Genomic DNA, 13356 nt, shown 5'->3' on the forward strand with positions numbered 1-13356 from the left:
TAATGTTTCAAAAGGCTCTGTTGACTGACCTGGCCTCATGCTGCCCTCCAGCTTTAAGACCTAACCAACCCTGGCCCACCTTGCCTCTCTGCACTTGGTGCCCTTGCCCAGGCCTATGTGTCAGACCCTTAACACCCACATGGCTTACTCCTGAGGGGCTCCTTCCCCACTGCTCTCTCTCGCAGTAGCATGCCACACTATCTTTTTTTCTGTAGCATCTGTCAAACTGCACTTTAACTCTCTAATTACATATAATCTGTAAATGGTGAATTTTTCAGAAGTGTAGGAGAAGCTTGTCATTTTGCCTTTGAATCTTCAATATCTAACATGCTGATAAACACTCCAGAAATGCCTTTTGAGTAAATGTTCCACTGCTTCAGGGCTTACTGACTCACTCATAAGGCAGCACATTTTATAAAGTAACAGCTTTGAACAGAAAAATTTCCTAATGTCTCCCATAACTTCTCTCCATCTGTCTTTGTAGAACTACTGAGAATAAGTCACCATCTAGTCCTTCAAATATGTGAAGACACCTATCAGGTCTTCCCAAGTCTTTTGGCCCTTCAAACATTGTTGACTATTTCAACTGTTCTTCCTTCATTCTCACATTATTTCATGACACCTCACTCACCTTGATGGGTCCCTTTTTTGAATTATTTTACATTGCCAATTTTTATTTGTTTTATTTTATACGTAAATTACTTATATGGTAAACTACTACAGCTTTTAATACTTTGTGGTTTTGACCACAGGATTATCATTTAACTTAGTTATACTGTTCTAAAACCCAAAGAGTATCCTTTAAAAATGTATACTTTCTCATCCATTAAGGCTTATAGATTTTGTTGCCATAAATAATTTCTTAAGAATACATATTCAAGAGCTGGAGCTGTAGATCAGTGGTAAAACACCTGCTTAGAACACATGAGGCCTGAGTTCAATCACTAATACCACAAAGAAAATAAATAAACATTCAGAACTCTACCATTAAAATATACTCAACTCTGACACAGATGCATAATTCCCAAATCTTTTCAGTTTATAAGCAAAATGTCTACTTACATCAGGGGTCAGGCTTTTAGCAATGACAGGCCCAACCATTCCTGGAATAGTGGCAAATGTATTCGTGATGCCTAGGAGGATACCAGCATACCTGGGGACACATTTTCATAGAGGTTTATTACTATGTTACACATTGAAGCAGTTTTTTCAATAGATTACTATTCTACTGTCAGGTTGCTTTCTTATGAAATTTTATGTTTCAAAGCAATGATTTACCAAACTAGGATTTTATATTCAGCTGATGGAAAACTTGCATTTCAATAGTTAATTAACATTCTAACATTACATAGAGGAATACAACCAGTGAAATTATCCTTTTTATCCTGATGCAGAATAGTGCTGACATATGATTTCTATACATCACTGTATCTAGATAGGAAGTTTTGTGTGTCTAGCTTATTATTACTATTTTTTTTTTTTTGGTACTGGAGATTAAACTCTGGGTCTCATTTGATATTATGCCAGCTCTCCACCACGGAGCTGCATCAGCAGGTGCCGTTTTTTGGTTCTGAGGATTGAACCCAGGGGCACTATACCACTGAGCCAAATCCCCACCCTTTTTATTTTGAGACAGGGTCTTGCTAAGTTGCTGAGACTGGCCTTGAATTTGTGATCCTTCTGCCTCAGCCCCCTAAATTGCTGCGATTACATGTATGTGCCAGTGTACCTGGCTTAGATAGAAATCTAAAGAATTTCTGCTTATATTTGAAAAATGGTAATGTCCTGTTGATTTTTTCAATTTATAATATATAAGGAATGTATGTAAACTAAAAAAGTATATTATGGCCAAGATCTTCAGGAAGTACCATCTTAAGAAGAATGAAGTACTTATCATTTTCTATAAAGAAATCTTGTTAGACTGATTATCAGAAATCTAAAGTTTTTTTGGGGGATACTGGGGATTGAAGATTGAACCCAAGGTTGTTATACCACTGGGGCACAATCCCAGTCCTTTTAATTTTTAAATTTTGAGACAGGTCTTGCTAAGTTGCTTAGAACCTCACTAAATTGTTGAGACTGGGGCTGGGGATGTGGCTCAAGTGGTAGCGTGCTCGCCTGGCATGCGTGCGGCCCGGGTTCGATCCTCAGCACCACATACAAACAAAGATGTTGTGTCCGCCAAATACTAAAAAATAAATATTAAAATTCTCTCTCTCTCCCTCCCTCTCTAAAAAAAAAAAAATAAATTGTTGAGACTGGCCTAGAACTTGTAATCCTCCTGCCTCAGGCTCCTGAGCTACTAGGATTGCAGGCATGCACCACCACACTGGGCTAGGAACCTAAATACTTCTAACCTAGATCTACAAGGTGTGAGCTCATGCAAGTATGTGATAGATTGTCATGCAAGATATGTGATAGATATCTATGTGACAGATAGCTCATGCAAGTATTGATAGATTGATTATCTATGAGTTCACAGATATGTACATGTAATATGTCCAGTAGTCCCAATGGAGCACTCTCACACCCTATTAGGTGTACTAATAATTTTTTGTTTTTGTTTTTTTGGTATTAGGGATTGAAACCAGGGGTGCTCTACCACTGAGCTACATCCCCAGCCCTTTTTATTTTTTATTTTGAGACAGTTGCTGAGACTGGCCTTGAACTTGTGATCCTCCTGCCTCAGCCTTCCAGGCCACTGGAATTATAGGCACGTGGCATGGCACCTGGCAAGGAAATCTTTTTCAATGTAACATACATATGAAAAAAATACACAAGCCACCAGTGTACAGTTTGCTGAATTTTCACAAAGCAAAGACAACAATGTCACTAACACCTAATCAAGAAATAGAACCTCAGAGAATAAACATTCTTTTTTTTTTAAACAGAGAGAGAGAGAATTTTTTTTTTTTTAATATTTATTTTTAGTTTTCGGCGGACACATCTTTGTTTGTATGTGGTGCTGAGGCTCGAACCCGGGCCGCACGCATGCCAGGAGAGCGTGCTACCGCTTGAGCCACATCCCCAGCCCGAGAATAAACATTCTTAAGGGCATTTTACATATAGTTGATCAGCCTCTCAGATTGTATAAAATTTAATTTGAATAGTCATGATTTTGTCAGGTCACTCCTCTTCTACTCAGGTACCTACAAGGATGGTCTAACATTTACTTTAAGAAGACTGCGGGCCAGGTGTGGTGACACATGCCTGTGATCGCAGTGGCTCAGGAGGCTGAGGCAGGAGGCTCATGAGTTCAAAGCCAGCCTCAGCAAAAGTGAGGTGCTGAGCAATTCAGTGAGACCCGGTCTCTAAATAAAATACAAAATAGGGCTGGGGATGTGGCTCAGTGGTAGAGCACCCCTGGGTTCAATCCTCAGTCCAAAAGAGAGAAAAGGCAAAAAAAAAAAAAAAAAAAAAAAAGAGGATTACAGTCTTTTGCCTGGATTTACCATGACCTGGCCCTGGCCCATCTATACAGCCTTATCCCCAGTACTGCACAATCACACCTTCAGATCATATCTGCCATATTCATCTCTGCTATCTATTTTTGCTCATACTATAAATATGCTACCTAAAATCCACACTCCTTCCATCCTAACCCCTTGCTTGGTACTTCTCATACTGACCAGTCATATCAATATCTTTATGGCTTTAAAGTAATTGTCCTAATTTGAGTTTGCTGATTCTGACTCCAGTCTCACTTCAAACTCATGCTTTATTGCCCTTAATTATATCTAGTGCCCAGTACAATGCAAGTGCTTATTCAATACATGTTACTAATGAATGGTGGCATGTGACCTACAGCAGAGAGTCATGGGGCCCGGACAACACTGAATGTGGGAGCTTTGATCCATGCAGAGTAGTCCTCCCTTCCCCCTGGGAATGGGCTCCATGGGTGCAAATTTCTGATCAGGAATTTTATATGACTAGAAGACCCTGTCTCAAAATAAAAATAAAAGGGGCTGGAGTTGAATGTGGTACATGCCTATAATTCCAGTGGCTTGGGAGGCTGAGGCAGGAGGTTTGCAAATTCAATGACAACCTCAGTAATTCAGTAAGGCCCTAAGCGACATAGGAAGACCCTGTCTCAAAATTAAAAATATAAAAGGGATGGGGATGTTTCTCAGTGGTTAAGTTCCCCTGTGTTCAATCCCTTGTATGAAAAAAAAAAAAAAAGGTGGGGGGAGGGTGGCTGGGATGTAGCTTAGTGGCAGAGCACCCGGAGTTCAATCCTCAGTACTGCAAGTAACAACAATAACAAAACCAATCTGTGGGTATCATCTAGTTCATTTTTAAAAGTTGCTGTCATTACCCTCTGTCTCTTTTGGTACTTGGGATTGAACCCAGGGGTGCTATACTACTGAACTACTTTTCTAGACCATTTTAATTTTTTATTTTGAGACAGGGTCTTGCTCTGGGCTTGAACTTGTGATCTTCCTGCCTTAGCCTCCCAAGTAGCTGGGATTATTGTTGTGCACCATTCCTGACTTGCTGTCTTTTTTTGATTGAAGATACTGAGATGTTTGTCCTGTACATATTCCTAAATTTTGGATTTTATAGGTTACATCCCTGAAGTGTCATTTAACATAATCCCCTCCCCTTTTATTTTGATATTGGGGATTGAACTCAGAGGCACTCAACCACTGAGCCACATCCCCAGCCCTTTTTTGTATTTAATTTAGAGACAGGGTCTCACTGAGTTGCTTAGTGCCTCGATAAATTACTGAGGCTGGCTTTGAACTTGTGATCCTCCTGCCTCAGCCTCCTGAGTCACTGGGATTATAGGTGTGCAACACCACGTCCAGTTCATTTAACATAATTTTTTTTATGTCCCCTGTGTTTTGGCACATTGGAGGGATGTAGCCTGTAGATGCTAGAGGACTCATTAGATTTAGGTTTGATATTCTGGCAAAGTGATAGAGGAGTTTGGTTAAAAAAATTACTTAAGGGGTTGGGGTTGTAGCTCAATAGTAGAACGCTTGCCTAGTACATATGAGGCACTGGGTTTGATTCTCAGCACCACATAAAATAGATAAATAAAACAAAGGTATATAAAAAAAAGTACTTAAGCACATAAATGGCATTTATTAATTTATTTTTCATAATGGTTACCTAGACATATACAAAGTCTAATCACAGCTTTCAATTTCTTTTGAAAGAATAGGTGTTATTATAAAATAAAATTTTGGTTGAAAGTAGTTTGTTGTTTTATTCATTTATATAGTCCTTTTTTAAAAATATTTTTTTTAGTTGTAGATGGACACAATACCTTTATTTTATTTGTTTATTTTATGTGGTGCTAGGGATCGAACCCAATGCCTCATACATGCTAGGGAAGTGTAGTCTTATTGTGGGATAAAGCAATTTCTATTAGGGATTTGGATCTTCAATACCTAGGCTACAGACTATTATCTGAAATCCCTTTCCACATTTTGAATGGGAAGGTGCCTAAATTAAAAAATCCTAGCCAGGCATGGTGGTGCATGCCTATAATCCCAGCAACTTGGGAAGCTGATGTAAGAGGATCATAAGTTCAAGGCCAGCCTTAGTAACTTAGCAACCCTGTCACAAAATAAGAAATAAAATGGCTGAGGATGGGACTCAATGGTAGAATGACCCTTGGTTCAATTTCTAGGACAAAAAAAGATTCCCACTGAACTAAATTCAGTTATCCGTACACATCACAATTTTTTTTTAAAAACCATACATCCATACATAATACAATAACAAAACTATGAGGCACAGATTTTTTTGGCTTATCCCCTTTAGGGAGTGTATCTTAAATTAACCAAGCTTGGCAGGCCCTGTCTCCTTCTCTCTTTTTAAAAAAAACTATTAGCACCTTGGCAGTAGGAGGAATCTGTGATGTTGCCAGGTCTTTTTGGTGACAGATATTAAGTGCAGATGAATGCTGTGAAATTCTAAATGTCAGCACCAAGAAGCTCATTCAAGTATTTATATTACACTTGGCCAGGAAGGGCCATGAAAGATTGATGACTGCTTGGAAGAGAACATTGTTGTATGAACTCAGTCTGGATTCTGTGCTGTTGGAGTACTAGAATTCTGTGACAATAACTGCTCAAAATCCTATCCTATAGGGTAGGTAACTTGGATATTTTTTTCTTCTCTGGCATCCACTTCCATTTTCTTTTGACAATAGCTCTAATTTTTATTTGATGATCTGATTTTCTTTTATTTCTAGTTCAAGAGAGCAGGGTTTCACCTGATTCTAGAACTTTGGATAGACTTCAGGAACCTGATGAATTCCTAAACTATACTTCTGCTCCATGAAATAGAGTAGGTTGATTATTACCTTCCTTCAGGCTGGGTGGCTGCTGAAGTAACTTTATATTCTCTATAATTTTTACTTCTTATATTTATTTACTTAGTTTTATGATACACTTACATCAATTGAAGCAACCATGTATGTGTCTCTGCAATGAGTTCTTTCCCCTGAGTTTTCAAAACAACTACAAGGATCTCTAAACAACCAGTTCTTTAAGATTTTCCCATCTGTAGATTCAACCAAACACAAATCAAAAATATTTATTTATTTTTTTGCTCTTTTTGATGGATTATTCAGGAGAAATTTTTAGAATTAGTTTATTTGTATGTGTATTTTAAAGGTTTTTAGTGATGTTTCCCAGACTTTCTTTGAGGAAGAATTACCAAATTATGTTTCAACAACAGTCTGTGACTGGTTGTTTTCTTTAATTTTTGTCCAAACTGGACTCAAGCACCCTTTAGGCTTTTTAAATTTAATTTAATTTTATTTTAGTTGTAGTTGGACACAATACCTTTATTTTATTTATTTATTTTTAATGTGGTGCTGAGGATTGAATCCAGCGCCTTGCACGTGTCTGGTGAGCACTCTATTGCTGAGCCATAACCCCAAGCCCTCAAAAATATTTTTAAAAATTCTGAATATGTACATTTTTTCTTGTCATTATTCCCTAAATAATACAGTATTAAAACAATTATAGCATTTACATTATATTAAGTATGATAAGTTATCTAGAGATGATTTAAAGTAGGGCTGGGGATGTGGCTCAAGCGGTAGCACGCTCGCCTGGCATGCGTGCGGCCCGGGTTCGATCCTCAGCACCACATACAAACAAAGATGTTGTGTCCGCCGAGAACTAAAAAAATAAATATTAAAATTCTCTCTCTCTTCCTCTCTCTCTCTTTCTCTCTCTCTCTCTTAAAAAAAATAAATAAAGTATATGGGAGGGTGTAGGTTATATGCAAATACTATGCAGTTTTTTTTAAAATTTTTAAAATATTATTGTTTTAGTTGTAGTTGGACACAATACCTTTATTTTATTTATTTATTTTTATGTGGTGCTGAGGATTGAACCCAGGGCCTTGCACGTGCTACATGAGCGCTCTACTACTGAGCCACAACCCCAGCCCTATACAAGGGATTCTTTATTTTATTTTTTTGGTCTGGGGGATTGAAGCCAGGGGCACTTAACTGGTGAACCACATCCCTAGTCCTCTTTTTTATATTTTTTGAGACAGTGTCTCACTAAGTTGCTTAGACTCTCACTAAGTTGCTGAGGATGGCTTAAACTTGCGTCCTCCTGCCTCAGCCTCTGAAGCAGCTGGGATTAGAGGCATGCACCATTGTGCCCAACTCTATATAAGAAATTTGAACTTCCTTGGATCTTAGTTGCCATGGGAGACCTGGAACCAATCCCTTCTAGATATCGAGGGACAACTGTGAGAGGCAACTTGAAAGATCCTTGGACTCTGGAGCTAGAAGACCTGATTTTAAGTCTTAAGTCTACCACCAAGTTATATCCTTCTCCCTTTATGTTTTTGATTTTGAGACAGGGTCTGACTAAGTTTCCTAGGTTGGCCCTGGACTTGTAATCATCTTGCCTCAGCCTCCTGAGCAGCTGGAATTATAGGTATATGCCACCATACCTGGAAGTATGGATTCTAGTTCAGTAGGTCCATGTTGGGGCCTGAGATTCTACATTTCTTCTGAGTTCTCAGGTGATGTTGAGGCCTCTGGTCCATGAACAAGACTGATAGGATGAGATTACTCTATATCCTCCTGGTTCTAACTTTCTATAATTCTAAAAGCTACATAATTGAACAGTATAATTTGTTTAAGAGAAATATTTTCAAGATTTGTTTCTTTGACTTAGTAGCATAAAAGAACCTATTTCAATTCTTTATTTACTATTTCCTTGAATCCATTTTAGGTAATTAGGTTTAGTTCCTATTTTATAAATTTCAAATACATGCCCCTAGTCACTGTGTATCCACATTAGGAAAGTAGACATCTATCTGCCCTTTCTCCCATAGAGGTGGCTTCTTGTGCCTTTAGTCCTTAACTTGAAGGTTTGTTTATTATTTCAAATTATCTGATTTTTCATATTATCACTAAATTTAGCAAAGTTGCCTTGAAATTACTTTGCTTTCCAAATATTCCTTTCCTTCATTGTTATCTATCTATTTATTTATTTATTTAGTTGGATACACTACCTTTATTTTATTTATTTATTTTTATGTGGTGCTGAGGATCAAACCCAGGGCCTTGCACTTGCTAGGCAAGTGCTCCACCACTGAGCCACAACCCTAGCCCCTCCTTATTATTTTAAGCTTCTTGAGCTCATATTTCATCTATATGTACACTCAATAAACAACAAACATTTATCTGTGGACAGAGGTGATGGTAGTTAAAAGTTTAAATTTAAAAACAACTCCATAGCCCCTGATTGAACCCAGGGGCACTTAACCACTAAGACATACCCCTCCCCAGACCTTTTTCGCATTTTATTTAGAGACAGGGTCTCACTGATTTGCTTAGTGCCTTGCTAAATTGCTGAAGTTGGCTTTGAATTCGTGATCCTCCTGCCTCAGCTTCCTGAGCTGATAGGATTACAGGCGTGTGCCACCATGCCTGGCTTACAACGGTAAATCTTATGTTATTTATGTTTTACCATGATTAAAAAAAAGAATTTAAAGTCAATCACAGCAACTCTTTATACTTGTACTCACGAAGGTGCAATATCCAGATGGTTGATGCTAAATCCAGAAGAGCAAAAGCCTCCCAGTGTTGTTGATATAGTTAAGAATGCAACAGCCAAAGAATAATCACAGCCTATAAATCCAGCAGCTACCAGGAATACTGCAGGTCCAATCATTCCTGGAGTTAAAAAGTTATAAAAGAAAAAGCTCCCGCATTAATATTTGCTCTACCTTAAGATAGTGTAAATCTGAAATTCAACACTGCTGCCACCTAATGTAGAAACATTGAATTGCCTATAACACATGAGTGATGTATGAGTTTCATCAAAGAACAAAACTCCAAAACTGTTAGAAAACTATGGGCAGAGCTGGGGATGCAGCTCAGTGGTACAGCACTAGAAGCATGCATGAGGGCCTGGATTCAATCCATACCACTGAAAAAAAAAAAAGAAAGAAAAGAAAAAAACATATGGGCATAATACAACTAATACAATAGTTAACCATAATGAGGTTAACCAAAATCTTTTTATACAATCTGCATGTGATCAGAACTCAGCTAAAGGACTATAGAGTTAAAAAAAAAAAAAGATAAAAAAGAGAATGACTGAAAAGTATGAGTGCAGAGAGAAGCCATATTTAACAAGATGACTTAAAATTAGAATAACAAAAGAAGATAAATTAAATAATAAACTGTATTGCATAAAGTTAGAAAAATCTCTGTTTTTAATAAGTAAAAACTGTTATGTATAGGTCATTACAGGCAATTAGGCATAAAGTACAAATTGTGGTTGTCAGTTTTTTGGTGTCTACAACAATGCTATATAGTAACTCTGTGATAATGGAAATGTTGCATTTGTATATACTACAACTGAGGAACTTATTTTAAAATTTCAATTAAATTTAAACAGCCCCCTTAAATTTAAATGGCTAGTGGCTACTGTAAATGGCTAGTAGCTTTTGTATTGTATAGAATGGAGCAGGTTCATCCATAGAAAACTAAAAAAGAGAAATCAGGTTAAATCCAAGGGATTTATGTCATTTGTAGATATGGAGTCAAAGGAAGTAAGCAATGGAACAGGACAGCATGTTCCAGTGGTTAGATGGCAGATGTTTGCAGAATTAATATAAATAGGATCCTTTCACAATGTAATTACTGAAGTATAGCCATCAATAACTTCCAGGGTCTCTAATTACTACAGACCTTTAAAAAGCTAAATAACTCTCTCAGATAGTTCTAAAATTTAACTTTCTGAAAAGAGTCTCAAACACATGAGTACTTAAGATTCCTTGGAGATCTTTGATTTAGAATTCATTTGTTATAATGATATTAGTAAATATTTTGAAATTTAAAGTGCATTTACTTAGAAAAACTATTTTCATTGCCAATTATAGATGAAACAAAGTGATTATAAAATCCTGGGGATGATGTTTAGCAAAATAAGTCATTTTTTGTGACCATGAACTATGACAGAGACAACAGAAATTATAAATCTTAATCCTCAAAATGTATGGTTCAAAAAAACCCATCATGTACTAAATGCACTAAATGCATCAGAGTGTTTTAATATGTAAACAAAATAAATGACAGATTATTGTTTTTATTTTACCTTGTATTGTTTTGATATTATAAGAAGAAATATATATTTGGTCTCTGCACATAGCTCCTAAGAATTCTGGAGTGATAAGATTGTCTTTTGTTTGCTAATAAGATGACTGGTGCTACTGGGACTAGTGCCTGCTGCTTCTGGATGGGGGCTGGTGACCAGAAAGACCAGGGCATGATTAGAAGATTGGGACTTTTAGCTCTAGCCGCCTCCAATATTTGGGGGAGGGGGAAGGGGCCTAACGAGAGTTGATCATCAATGTCCAATTATTTTACTCAACAACGTCTGCATTATGAAGCCTACATAAGAGTTCAAAAGGACAAGGCTCCGATAAGCTTCCAAAAAGCAGAAAATGTGAAGGTTCCTAGAAGGTAGTGCTCCTGAAAAGGGCATGGAATCTCATTGCCCCTTTCCACATACCTTGCCCTCAGCCACTCTTCCATCTGGCCATTCAACCATCGGCTTTGCAATAGCCTTTATAATAAACAAGTAAACATAAGTAGTGTTTAACTGAGTTCTGTGAGCTGCTCTAGGAAGTTAACTGAACTTAACATGGGGTCATGGGAATACCAATTTATAGCTGATTACTCCAAAGTACAGTGTACAAGCTGTGTGCAATGGTCCATGCCTATAATCCCAGTGGCTGAGGAGGATCACGAGTTCACAGCCAGCCTCAGCAATTTAGTGAGGCCCTAACAACTTAGTGACACCCTGTCTTAATAAATAAATAAATAAATAAATAAATAAAAAGGGCTAGGATGTAGCTCAGTGGCAAAGCATCCTGGGTTCAATCCCCAATACAAAAAAAAATTATATATATATATAAATGACTTGAGATTGGCATCTGAAGTGTGTGTGTGTGTGTGTGTGTGTGTGTGTGTGTGGTCTTATTGGACTCAGCTCTCAACTTGTGGGACCTACAGTATACATAGGTAGATAGTGTTGGAATTGAAATACAGAACACTCAGCTGGTATCCACTGCAGAACTGGCTGTGTGCGAGAAATCCCCACACACATATTGGTGACCAGAGGTAAAATGTTTTGGTGTGGAATATTGTGTTAATTATGTGTGAGAGTAGAAAAATACTTTGTTCTCACTGGCCCCCCATTTCAATAACTGTAACCCCAAACAGGGCTGGGGTTGTGGCTCAGTGGTAGAATGCTCGCCTAGCACGTGTAAGGCACTGAGTTCGATCCTCAGCATCACATAAAAATAAATAAAATTAAGAAAGAAAAAAAAAAAAGAACTCTCTGTAACCCCAAACAAAACTTGATTCACTTCACTCACCAATAAGGGTAAAAATTCTTCGAACACATATAGTTGAAACATTCCACTTTGCCCTTAAATTGTCAGCAGCTTGACCAGACAGAATCATACATAACCAACAACCAAAATAAGGCAATGCAGACAAAAATCCATTCTGGAAGAAATAAGATACAGATTAATTATGGTGGAAGGAAAAAATGAAGTGTGTGCGTGCATGTGCATGTGCGCACACACACACACAAATACATGCATATCAAAGCCAACTACCAACAATGATAACAAAAGAAATAGGTAGCAATATTCTGTTAATGTTGATATAGTTACATGTTAGAGTCTGTAAACAAGTCAAGATGGCGCCTGGCATTTTGCAGAGGGAGTGGTTTGTGAAGCAATGCCAGCAAGCCATTAAGTGTGGAGATTCCTTATTGGTTGACTGCTGTATCTAGTTTATGTTAATTAAGATAAGCTGTGTGGAATGTATATATACCCCTCCGGTCCTACAATAAATGGCTCCCACTCCTGCTGTATCAACGTACACAAGTTGTTCATCGCCCCCACCCCCCCCCCCTTCAACATAGCTCCCTAAGAATCTGTTTTAGAGGGAAACCAGGCTCATCATAGTCTTGTCTGCTTAAGGTAATCTTGGCTGTTACTCTGAAATATGGGTTGTGGGAGAAGATAAGTCTTTCTGTTAGCCTGTTGATTCTCTCCACTAACCATTTTTTGTCTTTGATTTTTGCTTTTTAAATTTATTTGGTACTGGGAATTGAATCCAGGGCCACTGAACTACACCCCAATCTTTTTTATTGTTTTAGTTTCAGACAGGGTATCCCTAAGTTGCTTAGGGCCTAGGGTCTTGAATTTGAGTCCTAATGCTTCAGCCTCTCCAGTTGCTGGGATTATAGGCATGTGCCACCACTCCTGGCGATTTTTACTTATTTATTTCAAAATGTATATTTTTATTACAAAATAAAATGCACACAAAGAAAACCAAATGAATTAAATGTAAAGCTTAATGAATTATTCTAAGAACCACCTAGGTCAAGAAATAATTCTCTTTAAGAAATAGAACTTTGCTGGCCACTACAGAGCCCTTCCATGGTTCTGGCCCAATCATAACCATCTTCCTTTCCCCATAAGAAAAGCATCATCTTGCTTAGAGCAGACAGTAATCATACTCACAAGTATCTGTAGATGTGCCTTCCTAGACACCATAGTTTTAGTTTCTTTATTCTGAAACAGGATCTTGCAACTGCCAAGGCTGGACTCAAAACTTGTGATTACAGGCTTGTGACCCTATGCTAGCTCAAACTATTTTAGAGCTGAAAATGCATTTTATGTTCACATATAAGCATACAGTTTTTTTCTTTTCCCAGAATCTGGGCGCTTGGTAGTTTCTTTTCCCACGTTTTGCCTCCAGCACTGTCTGTCTACGTCCTTTGTCAAGCACTGTCTGTTCTACGTCCTTTACAAAAAGATGAGTCTTTCTGCTTCTTTGTC

At 37.7% G+C, this 13356-nt stretch overlaps 1 protein-coding gene across 9 annotated transcripts in view; it reads right to left on the reverse strand.

Moving 5' to 3' along the window:
* The window catches only part of Slc17a5 (solute carrier family 17 member 5), a 76814-nt gene that overhangs the window by 32966 nt on the left and 30492 nt on the right, over nt 1–13356 (reverse strand). For 8 of the 9 annotated variants that reach the window (XM_058578885.1, XM_058578884.1, XM_046443023.2 and 5 more), the window contains 3 exons: nt 11878–12010; nt 9016–9163; nt 1063–1153 (listed from right to left, as the gene is read on the reverse strand). In XM_058578885.1, the coding sequence (XP_058434868.1) occupies nt 1063–1153; nt 9016–9163; nt 11878–12010 (372 nt within the window). The remainder of the gene's footprint in view (nt 1–1062; nt 1154–9015; nt 9164–11877; nt 12011–13356) is intronic. The other variant, XM_046443027.2, reaches the window with a different exon arrangement.

Source organism: Marmota monax, unplaced genomic scaffold, assembly GCF_021218885.2.
Source record: "Marmota monax isolate L192 unplaced genomic scaffold, Marmota_monax_Labrador192_F-V1.1 WCK01_AAM20220418_F8-fsc00091, whole genome shotgun sequence".
NCBI classification, from domain to species: domain Eukaryota; kingdom Metazoa; phylum Chordata; class Mammalia; order Rodentia; family Sciuridae; genus Marmota; species Marmota monax.